At 43.0% G+C, this 14,322-nt stretch overlaps 4 protein-coding genes across 8 annotated transcripts; 3 read left to right on the top strand and 1 right to left on the bottom strand.

The window, feature by feature from the left end:
* The first annotated feature begins 44 nt into the window (after positions 1-44).
* dpagt1 (dolichyl-phosphate (UDP-N-acetylglucosamine) N-acetylglucosaminephosphotransferase 1 (GlcNAc-1-P transferase)) lies at positions 45-3,373 on the top strand. Its single transcript, XM_052046188.1, has 9 exons — positions 45-534; positions 611-731; positions 804-1,017; positions 1,200-1,346; positions 1,452-1,536; positions 1,635-1,823; positions 1,927-2,014; positions 2,306-2,461; positions 2,541-3,373. Exons 1-9 carry the CDS (start codon positions 380-382, stop codon positions 2,604-2,606), a joined length of 1,221 nt encoding a protein of 406 aa, XP_051902148.1. The 5' UTR covers positions 45-379; the 3' UTR covers positions 2,607-3,373.
* A 341-nt stretch (positions 3,374-3,714) lies between these two features.
* hinfp (histone H4 transcription factor) lies at positions 3,715-7,510 on the top strand. 2 transcript variants are annotated; one of them, XM_052046430.1, is made up of 9 exons: positions 3,715-4,130; positions 4,436-4,659; positions 4,785-4,896; positions 4,982-5,134; positions 5,258-5,335; positions 5,430-5,550; positions 5,684-5,822; positions 6,236-6,360; positions 6,424-7,510. In XM_052046430.1, exons 1-9 carry the CDS (start codon positions 3,971-3,973, stop codon positions 6,761-6,763), a joined length of 1,452 nt encoding a protein of 483 aa, XP_051902390.1. In that variant the 5' UTR covers positions 3,715-3,970; the 3' UTR covers positions 6,764-7,510. The 2 variants fall into 2 exon arrangements, with proteins under 2 accessions (XP_051902390.1, XP_051902389.1); XM_052046429.1 differs by having other exon boundaries at positions 4,433-4,659.
* Positions 7,511-7,904: 394 nt separating this feature from the next.
* On the top strand, positions 7,905-11,475 carry si:ch211-117m20.4 (CUB and sushi domain-containing protein 1). 4 transcript variants are annotated; one of them, XM_052047528.1, is made up of 6 exons: positions 7,905-8,100; positions 8,361-8,490; positions 9,335-9,502; positions 9,574-9,741; positions 9,840-10,040; positions 10,520-11,475. In XM_052047528.1, the coding sequence occupies exons 2-6, from the start codon at positions 8,397-8,399 to the stop codon at positions 10,531-10,533; spliced, it is 645 nt and encodes a 214-aa protein (XP_051903488.1). In that variant the 5' UTR covers positions 7,905-8,100; positions 8,361-8,396; the 3' UTR covers positions 10,534-11,475. The 4 variants fall into 4 exon arrangements, with proteins under 4 accessions (XP_051903488.1, XP_051903487.1, XP_051903486.1 ...); XM_052047527.1 differs by having other exon boundaries at positions 7,905-8,188; XM_052047526.1 differs by lacking the exon at positions 7,905-8,100 and having other exon boundaries at positions 8,208-8,490.
* On the bottom strand, positions 11,031-14,319 carry tcnba (transcobalamin beta a). The gene is made up of 4 exons (XM_052047530.1): positions 12,454-14,319; positions 11,903-12,044; positions 11,693-11,826; positions 11,031-11,398 (listed from the first exon to the last, which is right to left on the bottom strand). Exons 1-4 carry the CDS (start codon positions 12,527-12,529, stop codon positions 11,331-11,333), a joined length of 420 nt encoding a protein of 139 aa, XP_051903490.1. The 5' UTR covers positions 12,530-14,319; the 3' UTR covers positions 11,031-11,330.
* Between the last annotated feature and the right edge of the window lie 3 nt (positions 14,320-14,322).

Here is a 14,322-nt window from a genome sequence, read left to right as displayed (position 1 = left end):
AGAGGAATAGTGTGCAGTACTGTAATTGCAAATGTAAAGAGATTTTATTTTGAAAACAGTAACCGGAAGTCCGTCAAGCACAAGGAACCGTACAGCAATCTGACAGTCGGAGAGGATTTTTTTGTGTTTCTTCTTCCTTAAACCTATCTTATATTTTATAGTAAAATTTCCCAAACGCAATAGGTATGGTTTATGGAGCTATTCATTGTTTATTTCAATTATGCGTCACTATATAATGTCTTAAAATGGCAGCATGATGTCTGCCTGAGTGGAGGCTGCCGTAGTTTGTCCATTGAGTGGGAGACTGGGCAGCGTCACAATAATTGCACAGTTCGTTGACCTGTTCAAACTCAAAAAGAAGCACAAAATCGCCTGTCAAATGTCGCCGTCGCCATTCTTACCTCTGGTCATTAACGGCCTCATGTCAGCTCTCGGCTGCTTGGCCACATTGAAGCTGATTCCCACTTTCAAGGACCATTTCATCTCGGCCAGATTGTACGGGATGGACCTCAACAAACTAACAAAAAATCAAGTGTGAGTACTGTTCTCTTGTCTTTGATTTTATTCAAGATGAACGGGGAAAATTGTTTGATCTCTTCTGCTTCTATAGGCCAGAATCACAAGGTGTCATCAGCGGGACAGTTTTCCTCATCATCCTCTTCTGCTTCATCCCAGTGCCTTTCCTCAGTTGCTTCGTGGGAGATCAGTGCAGTGGCTTCCCACATAATGAGGTAGGTTAGGAGCACACAAAATTCAGTGGTGCAATGTAACAAAGTTACTGTACATCTACTTTGTTACTTCAGTTTGTGCAGCTGATCGGTGCGCTGCTGGCCATCTGTTGCATGATCTTCCTGGGATTCGCTGATGACGTGCTCAACCTGCGATGGAGGCACAAGCTCTTGCTTCCCACTATGGCTTCCCTGCCACTTCTCATGGTCTATTTCACTAACTTTGGCAACACAGTTATCCTGGTGCCCAAACCATTCAGGGCACTGCTGGGGCTGCATCTGGATCTAGGTGAGTCGGGGTTGGTGGTTGTTAATTCATCGGCCACAGCATTTGGTAGATCTACTTTTACACATGAGGAAGATCTAGTATGTCTGTTGTTTAAAAAAAAAAGTTTTACAGCTCACTAAGTTACATTTCAACTGATACAAACAGAAGACTAACATTTATTTAATCGCTCTTTCTTTTGACAGGCATTCTTTACTACGTCTACATGGGCATGCTGGCCGTCTTCTGCACAAATGCCATCAATATCCTTGCTGGTATTAACGGCATCGAGTCCGGTCAAGCTCTGTTCATCTCCGGCTCCATCATCATCTTCAACCTGCTGGAGCTCAGCGGTGTGTTGCTTGTTGTTAATCGATTTCTCCGCAAAAGTCTATTTGATTCTGTCCCCGTGTGTCCTTCCTAAGGATGCAATGTAATCAGTATTTCTTCATTTCAAGGGGATTACCACGACGACCATGTTTTCTCTCTCTACTTCATGATGCCGTTCTTCTTCACTACATTAGCTCTTTTTTACCACAACTGGTATGTCAAGCCTCTCATCCGACACAGTTGATTCAAGAAAGCAAACTGTTGTTTCAATATTCTTTTTTTTTTTTGTTTTTTTTTGTGTTTTTTTACAGGTACCCCTCGTCCGTGTTTGTGGGAGACACTTTCTGCTACTTTGCCGGGATGACTTTTGCTGTTGTGGGCATCCTGGGACACTTCAGCAAAACAATGCTGCTGTTCTTCATTCCTCAAGTAGTCAACTTTCTCTATTCCCTGCCGCAGCTTTTCCGTATCGTCCCCTGCCCCAGGCACAGACTGCCCAGGTTGCCGTCTTCGAATCATCCGAAATGTACACGTTTCATATGACGTCTATTTCATCTTTGAGCCTTGATCCTTTTCTTTCCTGTTATAAAATGCTCACTTAAGGTTGAATCCAGACACGGGCAAACTGGGGATGAGTTACTCTAAATTCAAAAGCAAGGACCTTTCCAAACTAGGACATCTCATTCTGCAGGTCAGTTCAATATTAAAGCTCATTTGAGACTTGAGAGTTATTGTGTTGACATTATTTATTAGTTGCGGTTGCAAGTATTGTGTTACTTGATTTTGTTATTCCATCTCATTGAAAGTTGCTGCCCTTTGCTGATATTTAATTTATTTAGTAAACGACTTTGTAATGTCAAAGCCTAAGCATAGTCTGTCACGCATGTGGCAATACAAACTTTCAACAACAGACTTTCAGCTGCTATTTTTGTGTTCAGCAATTGTTTCATTCAATATAAAAAAAAAAATGCTTTCTTGGCAGGTTGCAGAGTTATTGAAGCTCCTCGAAGTGCGCAGAGGCCAAGAAGATGATGATGAATTTATTGAGTGCAACAACATGACCATAATAAATCTTGTGTTGAAATTCCTGGGTCCCACCCACGAGAGGAATCTCACCGCCATCATGCTCCTCATACAGGTAAAGCCAAAACAGCCCAAAGAGCCACCGACATGTACTCCTGAAAAAAAACATGAATGCTTTCACTTTTTCCGTGCAGGTGATGGGAAGTGCGTTGGCGTTTGGGATCCGTTACCACCTGGTGCGCCTCTTCTATGACGTCTAGAGGATGACAGAGCAACTCATATTTCTGGAACAATTTTACAGGCTCATTGTTTGTGCCTTTTCAAATATTCTATTACCTCATTTGCTTTTGATCCTAAGCCTCAATGTGTGGCAAAGATCCAGTGTCAGGCTGATTACAATTGGCTAGAATATGTTTGCATCATACGAATACATTACATAGAAATACAAGCATAACCCGAATTTCATTGAATTACTGTTTGAAATGCGTAACCATGTTTGAGTCATTTTGATCATTCTTTCCGCCCAAGAGAGTATATTTTTGTACTGGGTTTATCAGGAATGTAGTGAGAGTGATTTAATCTCTGAAGCAACCAACATCATGCATCATGAAGTTTGAATGAAATTCAGTCCAAACGTTTATAGTGCATTAGTACAGATTCACTTTAATCACCTTTTGGGGATGTAAATAAAAGGGATTTTAATTCGATAATCCTTTTTTGGGGAATTCAAATGCCACGGCAGCAAACGGAGGAGCAAATTTAACACATTATTATCGAGCATGGAAATATACAACCACGGGTGCATAATCAAGGTACCCTAATACACTTGGGGAAACTCAACATTATTAAGTTACTGAGAAGGGTAAAGATATTCTCTTTTTTTTTTGTCACCCAAGCCTCAATGTTTTGTCAAAAAGCACTGGACTACTGTGATCTACATCGAGAATGTACTGGTAACTTCAAATGTGATGCTGGCAATTGTAAATATGGTTGGCACAACCTGTAAAATAAAGGCCGATATACACAATGCGTATCGGTGTCGTTTGTTCCCTTTTTTTCAACATTGGTAAATACAATATTGTTATCTGTAAAATGTTTTCACGCACATCATATGATTTGGCCACAAGAGCACAAAACTGTTTTAGATCGGGCTCCAACAATACAATAAATGAGTTTGATATACCGGTACATATAGAAACCTTTCAAATATACTGTGTAGTGTTTTAATGTCAATATAAAAAAAGGATAAAAGGAAATTTATTTTGGCGCGTGGTTGCTTTTCGGACATTACTGGAACATTAAATGCCTGGAACTACTGTTTTGTTCCAGCGGAACCAATTAAATACGGTCTCGTTCCCGCATAACCATTAAAAGCGCTGCACAGCTGCTTAAAAAGCAGCCGGTCCTGGATGTTTACAGCATCTTTGTGCTATTCGCACAGCGAGAAGCTGCGCAGGTGTTTTAATGTCGCCAATAATTTGAATAACTTTTCCTTGTTTGCGTTTCTTTGCCATGTTTCCGAATGGACCGAGTGTTTTAAAGAAAATGTGAAAATATTACGAGAATTACTACGCAGTCCAGGCTGGGATTAACATTTTTGTATTCAAACTAACCATTCAAGGAAATGCCTCCCAACAAACGACTACAGAAAAAAAAGCTGGAATTAGAATGTGAGTGGGGTACGTGTCAGGAGTCGTTCAGTAAAATGGAAATATTTTACGAGCATGTGGAGGTTCACTTGGACGCTGTGAACATGGCGGAGGAGGATGAAGTCGAAACACAGGGTGAGTTGAAGTCGGTATGGTGTTACTCTCTCTACTCATTCACTCACTCGTTGACTGCTTGAATATGGAAAACTACAGTTAATCTCGTGCATCATCGTTATGACAGAGGGAAGGAATTAGCCCACAGAAGTAAAATGCAGCTGCGGACGCTTGACCCGCATGCACATCCCTGTCATGACCGTCTTTGTTATATTCCTATTTTTTTTTCTCCACGATGAAAACAAATGGACTGAATTGCTAGTCAGACTGGCTGCCGCGAGACCCCCGCACCCCCAATTCTGATTATGATATTTTCTGAACAGCAGAGAGAAACTGTCTTTGGAGAGACTGCGGCTTCTACTCTGTGGAGTGCCCTGAAGAGTTCCGGCGACATCTCTTCTTTCACTGTTACCATACCAAGTTGAAACAGTTGGGTCAGCAGGTGCTTAGTGGTCAGCCAGAAATTGGCACGTGCTCCATCGGCTCCCAGAACCGCAACATTGTCCCTGAAATCCCAGACAATTTTACCTGCCTATGGGAGGACTGTGAGGTGTGCTTGGGAATTGTTTTCAAAATGTCTTCCATCATCTGACAATCTGTGATGAATCTAAAAAAAATAAATAAATAGGTAAGATTTTAAAATGTAATAGCTTGTCTTCTGCATATCTGTTAAAGCAACCACCTTATGAGAATCCAGAGTGGTTCTACAGACATGTCGAGCTTCACACCTTGTCTATAGACATACCAGCGGGAGACTGCGATTTCCCTGTACGCTGCGGATGGAAGGGTAAGTCATCATCTCATTATGATAGCTCAGAAATGGCCGTTGTTTCTGTTCAGCATCGCGAGTTCCTTCCCTTTTTATTGCATAGATTGCGATGCCACCGCTAAAGGACGTTCTAAGTTGCGGGACCATCTACGAAGACACACCCAGGAGAAGGTGGTGGCGTGTCTGGGTTGCGGAGGGATGTACGCCAACAACACAAAGTTCTTTGACCACATCATTCGACAGAGTGGGATGGAAGGTGAAAATGGAGACACGGGACAGGGATATGTATAGGCAAAATGGTTCACGGACAGAACTGGAGAAGTGAAGTATTGTTTTTTTTTTTTTTGCTTTTGTGTGCTTTGATTTATATTTGTTCTAGGCCAAAGGTTCCAGTGCTCCCACTGTTCAAAACGCTTTGCAACCGAGAGATTGCTCAGAGATCATATGAGAACCCACGGTGAGTTAGCTCGCGGGTAGTTCATCTTCCGTTCCACATCACCATCACTTTTCCATGTCATGAACCGTGCGATGTTCATCTCTGCTTTGTTTAGTGAGCCACTACAAGTGCCCGTTGTGTGACATGACATGTCCGTCGCCTTCAGCGATGCGCAACCATATCAAGTTCCGCCACAGCAACGAGAGGCCGTACGTCTGTGAATTGTGTGAATACAGGTACCGCGCCCTGCAAAGCTGCACTTGTTGTAATTTTATTGTATTTTTTTTAAAGGGAAAAGTGCATCTGCTCCTTTCTCCTTTATAAAATATCATCGTGAAGCGCTTGCTATTGTGGTTTCCTTATTTGTAGTTGCAAGAATCTGGTGGACCTGCGTAAACACCTGGACAGCCACAGGATCGAGCCGAGTTACCGTTGTGATGTTTCTGGCTGCACTTTCGCCTCTCGCACTCTTGTTACCTTGAAGAATCACCACAAAAAACAGCACGAGGCAAGAAGCAGCAATCTCCCATGAGATCACGATTCATTAAAACCGCTACATCTGTGATTTTTATCCTCATTTATTTGTTTTTCTCTCTTGAACTTGTGGTGTTTGTGGCCATTTTTTTCATGGCTTTTTCCTATGTTCCGTAAATCCGTGTTGATTTAAAGTTGAATACGTTTCATTTATGAAATCTATTTTCAATATTGAAATGCCATAAATTTATTCCTGAATATATTTTTTTCATACAGAGAGTATTTTATTCATAGTCGTACATTATTCTAAAATATGACTTTTCAATATTGCGGCTTTTCACCTGTAACGGACGGACCTTGAACGTAATACCCGGTGATGAACCGTCACCGTAAATTGCTTTTAATGCGATTGCAGATGATATTCACACTGACATTGTCTTTCTTCAGGGGAATTTTATAGCTCGCTACAAATGCCACGTGTGCGATCAGTGCTTCACCAGGGGCAATAACCTCACGGTCCACCTGCACAAGAAACACCAGTTCAAATGGCCGTCCGGACACCCGCGGTTCAGGTACGCGATGCCGAATTAAAATGGACGCAATTTCCTGTTGACGAGCCCGCTCGTCGCGACCAGGTACAAGGAGCACGAAGACGGCTTCTTCCGGCTGCAGCTGATCCGCTACGAGAGCGTGGAGCTGACCGAGCAGCTGATGCGAGAGAGGCAACGCGGGCACGCCGAGGAGGCCGACGACGAGTCCCCCGGGGCCGTTCCTTCAGAGACGCAGGTTGAGCTGAGAGGGCTGCTACTGGAGGAGCAGAAGGCGGAAGCGCCGGCCGTCAGCTGTGAGGAGGGCGGTCAGGAGGAGGGCATCTTGTTCTCCATTCTCACTGGAGGTTTGACACAGGCCGCGGACAACACCGTCATACTGCAGTTTCAAGCTGCTCCTCAAGAAGAAGACGCGCAGACAGTTTGAACTCCACTCAAGTGATCCGTATGTGAATCCAAGTGAGCTGGCCAATGTTTTTGCTTTTGATTTGTGAGTGCAAATTTGCCATTCAGGACAACCGCCACAAGGTGGCAGCAAACACATTTTGGCAGAAGGTGACTAATTGCTGGAATGCCTCCTCTTGCTTGATGCTAGCAATTTATTAAAAACTCCATAGACGGGTTAATGATTAGCAACTATGGTGGCGGTTTTATAACTCTAAGCAATTGATATTCAAACACAAACGTTGTTCATCACAATACATATTCTTACTAATATTGCACCTCGCCGAGTGCAGTGGTGACGTCATCGCGCTCACGGAGCAATTAAATGTGTATCCCAAGGCACCAAGTTTTGTTTCTAGCTCAGCCGAAACCCGGTTTCAGTGAGTGGTAAAATTTGAGCATATAGTTGAATTATTTTATCGTCAAATTAACACGCCTGTATTAGACGTGACAACCCCCTCGCCCCTCTCCAAATGCCTATCTTGCTTGCTGACATTGTGGACAACCATATTGTCTGTAATTTTGTATGATTACACCTTGAATTCATCCAACGCGTCTTACCTCCTACAACGTAGCCTCACAGAGTTGTGTGATCATTTTCCCAAACATGAAGGTGGCATTGATAACTGATCAAAAGGAATGTGATATGTGATGACGACCCCATTGTCATGAGCACGTACTGTATCCAGAACCTAAATTAAAATGCCGTTTCCACTGTTGTGCTGTGAAATGTTTGGTTCATCCATTCATATTCTATACCGTTTATCCCGTTGAGGGTGGCGGGAAGCTGGAGCCCATCCCTGCTGCTTGCACTGAAGCCATGCAAGTACACTAATACGCTCTTCTTGATGTGCTTTTTATTTACCCACCAAATTACTTACTTTTTTTTTCATCATCACTGAACTGTTTATTTTTATTATTGACAATATTTGCAACATAGCCATTATAAAGACCTAGATTGGAGTACCGGTACCTTTTTTTTTTTTTTTTTAGCTCCACACAGGCGCAAAATAAATGTGAAATAGTTGTTATATTCATGATTTATTGACACAGATGCACAATTATTATGGCCAATGTTGACCCCTATCTGATAGTCAAAATTGAGCATTATTTGACCGTCTTACATTACATTTGAATGGATTATTTAGACAAAAGTGGATGTACATTCTAGCACATATCCGCCGGTTTTATTGTGCAGATCAGCCTTTTACTGCGCCCCCTAATGTCACTTTCTCTTTATTACAGCTCAAAAGATAAATCCCATCTGTCAGTGCTGACTGAGGAAAACCAACACTTTAGATTGTTCTGCATACAGGCAAGGTGGGCTTTTTTTCCCCGAATTTCATTGTCTTGACTGTATTCAAATGCCAACTGGGTAAAAGACAAGTTTTCCCAACGTTTGCTCCCGGTACGCAACCTAAGAGAGATTGACCGTGCCGTAGAAGATTAGGCCACTCACGCAGGCTTAATGTGTTACTCCCTCATCGTCTTCACTCAGCTCGGCTAATGACAGGCAAAGGACAGGAAAGTATTGACTCCTTCCTGGACGTCATGACTTGACTGACTTCCCCGATCTGCAGGCTTTGTTAGAAAAGTTGCAAAGGAGCATCAAAGCCATGAGGTTGAATCCACTGCTGCTGCTGTTTTTGACATCCTTGCAGAAGGCAACCTCGCAGGTGTCTGAATGGATCGAAGAGGTCGACTTTAGTGGTAAGATGCCGCCTTGTTACTTTCCTGACGAAGCCCGTTTCAGGATTGGGACTATTTTTGATGAACACTTACATTGTTTTGCCATGTGATGAATTAAAAGTTTACCAACCGTTGCTGAGCCAATTGGAACCATCAACTTTGCATCCATTTTACATATGCTGGTCATCTAAAAAAATTCAAATAATGCTCTCAAAACTCTTGACAGTGAAATAGTGTCACTGATTTTTTTGCTGGCAAATTACATTTTAATCTTGCTCTAATTATGATATCGGCAATTCAACGCTAATGTTCGTGTTTGCTCACGATAGATTCTTAGCTTCTTTTCGATGCTAGCTGCTCAAGTTAATCATATATTGAAAAAAAACGACATTAATGTTTAAGACTTACTTTACGAAAGCTGCAATTACATTTTTGGGCGATCATAACTATAATCTCCAAAAGAATAGTGTTTTGTTGTTGTTTTTGGCATGGATTATTTGAAGTTTATTTTTTGGAAATGTCCCCACATTTTTGAATGAGCTATATTCTGACATAATGATATTTCAAATTACACACAAATGTACTCGTTCAGTGTGAAATTGGGGCCCGTTTACTTGACCACAACGCTAATACATTTGCAGGAATTGAAGAAAGACCATCAACTAGTCACCTGTCACCGCCGCCACAGATAGATGAGCAAAAACAATATTTGTTGCCAACAAAGAATGTGCGCGCATTTGAATTTGAACGCAGTCATTTCCTTCAGCACACTTGCTGATGTTTTGCGGATGTGCCGAGTGGCACACAGTGGCTTTGTGCTGTTTGGGCAAGAGGGAAAAAAAAAAAGTCATCAAAGTGTTTCCAGCAGGTGACGCAGAATGGATCGGGCAACCAAATTTCCTGGGTGACATCTACTGGTCAGGGACAGCCCCGCTTTGTCTGTCCGGTTGCAAGGCGCGCCACCAGGAGCTCAGGCGAGATCCCTGCGGCGACTCAAGCTGCTGTTGGCTGGGTTACAAGTCCCTGTGCAGAGGTAATGCAACAATAAGGGCATAGGGAACAGTCCAAGTGGTCTGAATACGTGAGCTTTACATTTTATGGCAGTGAACTGCGGGAAGCCAGATGTGGATTTTAACGGAATGGTTTCTGGAGATGACTGGTGGGTGGGAGCTGTACTGAGGTACTCCTGTCGTCCCGGCTTCCTGCTGGTGGGAAACGCCACCAGGACATGCCAACCTAATGGCCTGTGGACTCCGAAACCTTCCTGCCTCAGTACGTAAACACGATGGTACATCACGCCGCAGCCCTCTTTCACTCTCTTTTAATTACTCCCTCCTCCCCCACCTACCCACTTCAAATCTTATTTGTAGGAATGTGCAAAAAGGGCTCCATTGAAATCAGTGAGAGGGAACTCAACGGGACTTGCAACGCCACCTGCACGTATAAAAGCTACTCTGGTCCTCCCAAGCTAGGCTGCACTCTGATCCACAACTGCAAGAAGAAGGAGACGGGCTGGAAGCGTTTCTTTGCCCAGTGCGTCCCTTGCATCTGCGACTGCGCTTCATCATGCCGTAAGTCGCTTTGGAACCTCAACAAGCGACAGAACTAGTAAATGCTTCCCTAATACAGTTACTTTACAAGTCACATTTTCTTTGATGACGACGTCTGTGTTTTCAGTCAGTCTGGAGTTACAGTCTAGAAGTAGCCGCTGCTCAACCCGTAATGTTTTGTGTTTTTTGTTATTGTAAAGTGTCCTTGGGTGTCTTGAAAGGCGCTTATAAATAAAATGTATTATTATTATTATAAAAGTTGATAGTTTCTACTCATTCCCTCCAAGATACTCCACCTTCCTCCCAAATTCCAACAAGAGACATTTTAGTTTTTGAAGACTCTAAATTGTACCTTCAAAAAAATAATTGCATATTAAATCGCAATTGAATTGAAATCACAATCATTCTTTTTTTTTTCAGAATCATTCAGACCCAAATGGAAATGGAAGTCTAGTTTAAAGGAGTCAAACACATGAGCCATCTCTTTTCTCTGTTTTCAGTATCTACAGGCTAGAAAATAAAAGAAACTGACAGGAGACATCACCTGAAGAGCAGCAGATTGGTCGGCTGCTGTAAACGAGCTGCGGCGTCGACACAAGTAACGGTTGATATGAATTGAATCACTTCCTCCCTTCCTTTCCGTTTTGGACTCTCACGAGGGGACAATCTTTGGATTCCTCGACATATTCCGAGGGATATTGTCCGTTTTTTTTTTAAAGTTTATTATTGATCCGGGAGTGGTTATGATTTCAGTGTACATTAGTGTGTACAATTTACACTGTGATTTATTGGAAGTTAATGCTCGGCGCACGAGAGGAACGAAACCGTGTAGATTAGTGGCTCCACCGCTTCGTCCATCTGTCCAGGAGGGAGCTGAAACCTTAATCTCATTGCAAAAGGGAGGAGCGTCACTGCGAGAGCTCGGGAGGGGGGCACATTTAACACAGAAAATGAAATTGCAGACTTTCATTGAGATCAACATTATGCTGCAGAAAGGGATGAAGACGTCAATTGTTTGCGTTGCCGAATCTTTATTTTCCGTGACATTTTTGTACATATCAACCCTTAAAGCTGCTGAGGCATCTGAATTGCTGCTGAATTGCTGTCCTCAAACATATCACCGACATTGTCATCTGTTTAGAATTGCTTACGGTACGTTGGCTCGCACGTTACCAATGTTAACCACCAGGCGGTGCTGTTTTCTGTTTATCTCAATTTTGCGTCATCGATAAATACAAAAAGATTTTCTCTCTCTCTCTCTCTCTCTCTCTCTCTCTCAAACGTTTCGGATGACTTGAAGGTCTCTAACGACTATTTGGCCCGAGTAGCGAACCTCAGCACAATGTGTTCGTTTTCGGCCGGCGTGTAGCAGCCAATTCCTGCGAAAACACACACACACACACACACAATCACACACACACAAGTAATATGTTCGATTGTATTATTCTGAAGGGGGGGGGGGGGGAATTACTGCACCGCTCATTTCACATTCATTTTTCCGTTATGATGTGACTTGGTTTATGACAACAAAATAAAGGTGATCAGTGGTCTGCTTTTGTGGTCTAAACAGGTGTCCCCAAAGCAGTGAGTCAGTGAAAACCCAAATCCCCATGTCTCATTACAGCTCATCAAATCTCCCTCGGATGTGATTTTACTCCGGGGAGGAAACTCACCCACGTTCAACCTCTTGTATTGCTCCGAGTTCTCTGACAGAATCTCCCAGTAAGTTTGATCCTGCTCACTTCCGGCTACGCCGTTCACGCTCTCCAGAAACAGGCCGTAGTTTGGGTCCTCCGCCACGGTAAACCTGGTGGGTTGCGACGCGTGAGCGATACAGTTCGGAAGACAAAACGGCTGACGCTCACACATGTGCGAGGTCTTACTCAAAGCCGGGCTGCGTTTGCTGGATTCTCCTCAAAGCGCCCAGCAGCACCCCCCCCTTCAGCACAGACGTGAAATAGTTCTCAGGGCTCATGTTGGACAGGTCGTTTATCACAGACAGTTGAATGGAAACTGAGGCTTGTCCTGTGCATTTAGGTCCCCCACCCCCCCAAAAAAATATATTAAAACACGTCACACTAATTATGATTGGAAGTAAAAGTCAACTGCAATCCTGATGCTCAACATTTCCTCCTTTTGTATGGCTGAGCGGTGCTTTTCATCCCTTTTCTAACTGCAAAATATTGTTTCAGTTAGTTTTCGTTTTGCTTAAAAGCCCTTTCATTGTTTGTTTTATTTCGGGGAGGTAAATTGTGTTTTTTTTTTTCTTCTTTTCACTTGCCAGTTTTCATTAACGCTAATAGCCTTGTTGCAAACAGCTCTTAGTATGATTCAATGTCGTTCACAGCCACAATAACAAACATAGTTAAAGCAGTACCCCAGCATTAATATCCTCTGAATAAAGTTGTTTTTTTAATGAATGCAATATAATCACCTCTGATCGTGAGCGCCCCTTGAATGGAAAACAGCAGCAGGACCACGAAGAGGAGCGTTGTTCTCGTTGATGCCATCTTGTCTGACCGTTCCCCTCCCTGTCGCTCCGACTGTATTTATACGTCAAGGTTAGGCGGCCCTCACGTGGACGGCAAACACACGGCCTTGCAAATACATCCTTTGTTGACCTTTTAACCACCCCGTATCTAAAAGTGCTTACTTTCAATCTTGATGGCAAAGTTGAGTTATTTCTTGTCATGTCGATGATGAATCGCCCGCTTTTGTCAGTGAAAAGGTTGCAAAGGAAAGTGAACAAAGGCAAACCCTATTCCCACGGGGCAAATATGTCGTTAGGCAATCAGGATTATGATAAGGATAAGAGTAGAGCAAATGGTTGGCTGTATTTAGTTTTTTTTTTTTTAAAAGGGTTACACCTGCTGTCACTGAGAGCTGTTTCTAAAAAAAAATAATTTTGTAGTCTTATTCAGCTAAATAAAATAGTGTGGTTATAAAAAAAAGAATAAAAAAACCAAATGCTCCCTATGTTCGACTGGGCTTTATTCTTGAGTAAGGTAGCAATACAAACCTGTTGGTGCCTCTGGAATTTTTATTTTTTTAATGAATGAATCACAGGTGGCCGAGGAGGATGCAGAGAGGAGATGAAGAAGGCAGAGAAATGTGAGTATATTAAAGTGGCGGAAATGGCAAACTAGATTAAATGATGATTAATATTCATATCGCACTCTCTAAATCACAGGTGTCAAAGTCGAGGCCCGGGGGCCAGATCCGGCCCGCCACATCATTTGATGTGACCCGCGAAAGCAAATCAAGCACGTCAAGTTCGATGATGCCTTCTCAAGTCTGAACCAAAATTTCAATTTGTCATACGTAATCTACAATCACGGTCATTATTCTTGACTTCTGATTTTAAAACTAGTTATTTGTCCATTTGTTGTGTGCCGGGATTGTAATATGCAGAGGTGATTAAACATTTCTATGCTTTCCCAAAATTCATAACGACCCTGCAAGGTAAACTGTAACGACAATGTGGCTCGCGACAAAAATAAGTTTGACGCCCCTGCTCTGAGTGATGATAAACATCATGCACCCTGTAATCTGATAACATGAGAAACTGTCCACTGTAGTAACCGCTGTGCCTGAAAGGGTTAATATTCCAAATCTTTGAGGGCCCCAATACTGCGTATGCCAAACATGCACCTGATTCCATATTTCTACACAAGTAGTCATGTCTGAAATAGTTTCTTCATCTTTTGCTCAATGTATCATATAAAAAGAGTGTTTGGTAACAACCAAGAAGCGTACAACATCTCAACGCTATTCAAAGCGCATAGTCTTTGCAATTTTGCGCCGTCTTGGAACACTAAAATTGAAATGGACGCCCACGATTTGCTTTATGCGGGTCACATCAAATGATGTGGCGACCGGATCTGACCTCGTGGGGGTGGGGGTTGCGGGGGCCTTGAGTTTGACGCTTGTAAAATGAAATGGCTAGCATGAGATGCCTCTGAAGGGCTCCTGTTATCCGGCGGGGAACGTGGTGTGATTGGCTCAAAAAGATATTGATGCCCTCCCTTGGGGTGATGTCAGACATGTTGGATCCCACTTGAACGCGAGTAACCTCGTCTGATTTACCGAAAATAACCCGGCCACTGCAGCATCAGCACCGGGCAGCTGCGCAGGTGCGGCCGTTAAAGAGACAGCGGGGAGCGCGCATCTCCTCCGCCGTTTCCCTTCGCGGGTTTTACGCACCTCTTGGTTTTAAAATACCCAAAACGAGTGCTTTGATCCGGGGGGGGGATAAAAAAATAAAAAATAAATAAATCGTCGTTCGAAGTGAATGACTTTAAAA

The sequence above is a fragment of the Hippocampus zosterae genome, chromosome 16 (genome assembly GCF_025434085.1).
Source record: "Hippocampus zosterae strain Florida chromosome 16, ASM2543408v3, whole genome shotgun sequence".
In the NCBI taxonomy this organism is placed as follows: domain Eukaryota; kingdom Metazoa; phylum Chordata; class Actinopteri; order Syngnathiformes; family Syngnathidae; genus Hippocampus; species Hippocampus zosterae.
This window is presented reverse-complemented; position numbering and strand designations above follow the sequence as displayed.

What these genes read in the sequence shown, in the direction of transcription:
- tcnba (XM_052047530.1), bottom strand. Translation starts at nt 12,529, where the DNA reads ATGGCATCAACGAGAACAACGCTCCTCTTCGTGGTCCTGCTGCTGTTT. An exon ending in AGGGGCGCTCACGATCAGAG is followed by an intron (nt 12,045 to 12,453) that starts GTGATTATATTG and finishes CTAAATGCACAG; the next exon opens with GACAAGCCTCAGTTTCCATT. An exon ending in CAAACGCAGCCCGGCTTTGA is followed by an intron (nt 11,827 to 11,902) that starts GTAAGACCTCGC and finishes GCAACCCACCAG; the next exon opens with GTTTACCGTGGCGGAGGACC.
- hinfp (XM_052046429.1), top strand. Translation starts at nt 3,971, where the DNA reads ATGCCTCCCAACAAACGACTACAGAAAAAAAAGCTGGAATTAGAATGT. An exon ending in GGATGAAGTCGAAACACAGG is followed by an intron (nt 4,131 to 4,432) that starts GTGAGTTGAAGT and finishes TTTTCTGAACAG; the next exon opens with CAGAGAGAAACTGTCTTTGG. An exon ending in TGTACGCTGCGGATGGAAGG is followed by an intron (nt 4,897 to 4,981) that starts GTAAGTCATCAT and finishes TTTATTGCATAG; the next exon opens with ATTGCGATGCCACCGCTAAA.
- si:ch211-117m20.4 (XM_052047528.1), top strand. Translation starts at nt 8,397, where the DNA reads ATGAGGTTGAATCCACTGCTGCTGCTGTTTTTGACATCCTTGCAGAAG. An exon ending in TTACAAGTCCCTGTGCAGAG is followed by an intron (nt 9,503 to 9,573) that starts GTAATGCAACAA and finishes ATTTTATGGCAG; the next exon opens with TGAACTGCGGGAAGCCAGAT. An exon ending in TCCGAAACCTTCCTGCCTCA is followed by an intron (nt 9,742 to 9,839) that starts GTACGTAAACAC and finishes TCTTATTTGTAG; the next exon opens with GAATGTGCAAAAAGGGCTCC.
- dpagt1 (XM_052046188.1), top strand. Translation starts at nt 380, where the DNA reads ATGTCGCCGTCGCCATTCTTACCTCTGGTCATTAACGGCCTCATGTCA. An exon ending in GCTCTTTTTTACCACAACTG is followed by an intron (nt 1,537 to 1,634) that starts GTATGTCAAGCC and finishes GTTTTTTTACAG; the next exon opens with GTACCCCTCGTCCGTGTTTG. An exon ending in CCATCATGCTCCTCATACAG is followed by an intron (nt 2,462 to 2,540) that starts GTAAAGCCAAAA and finishes TTTTCCGTGCAG; the next exon opens with GTGATGGGAAGTGCGTTGGC.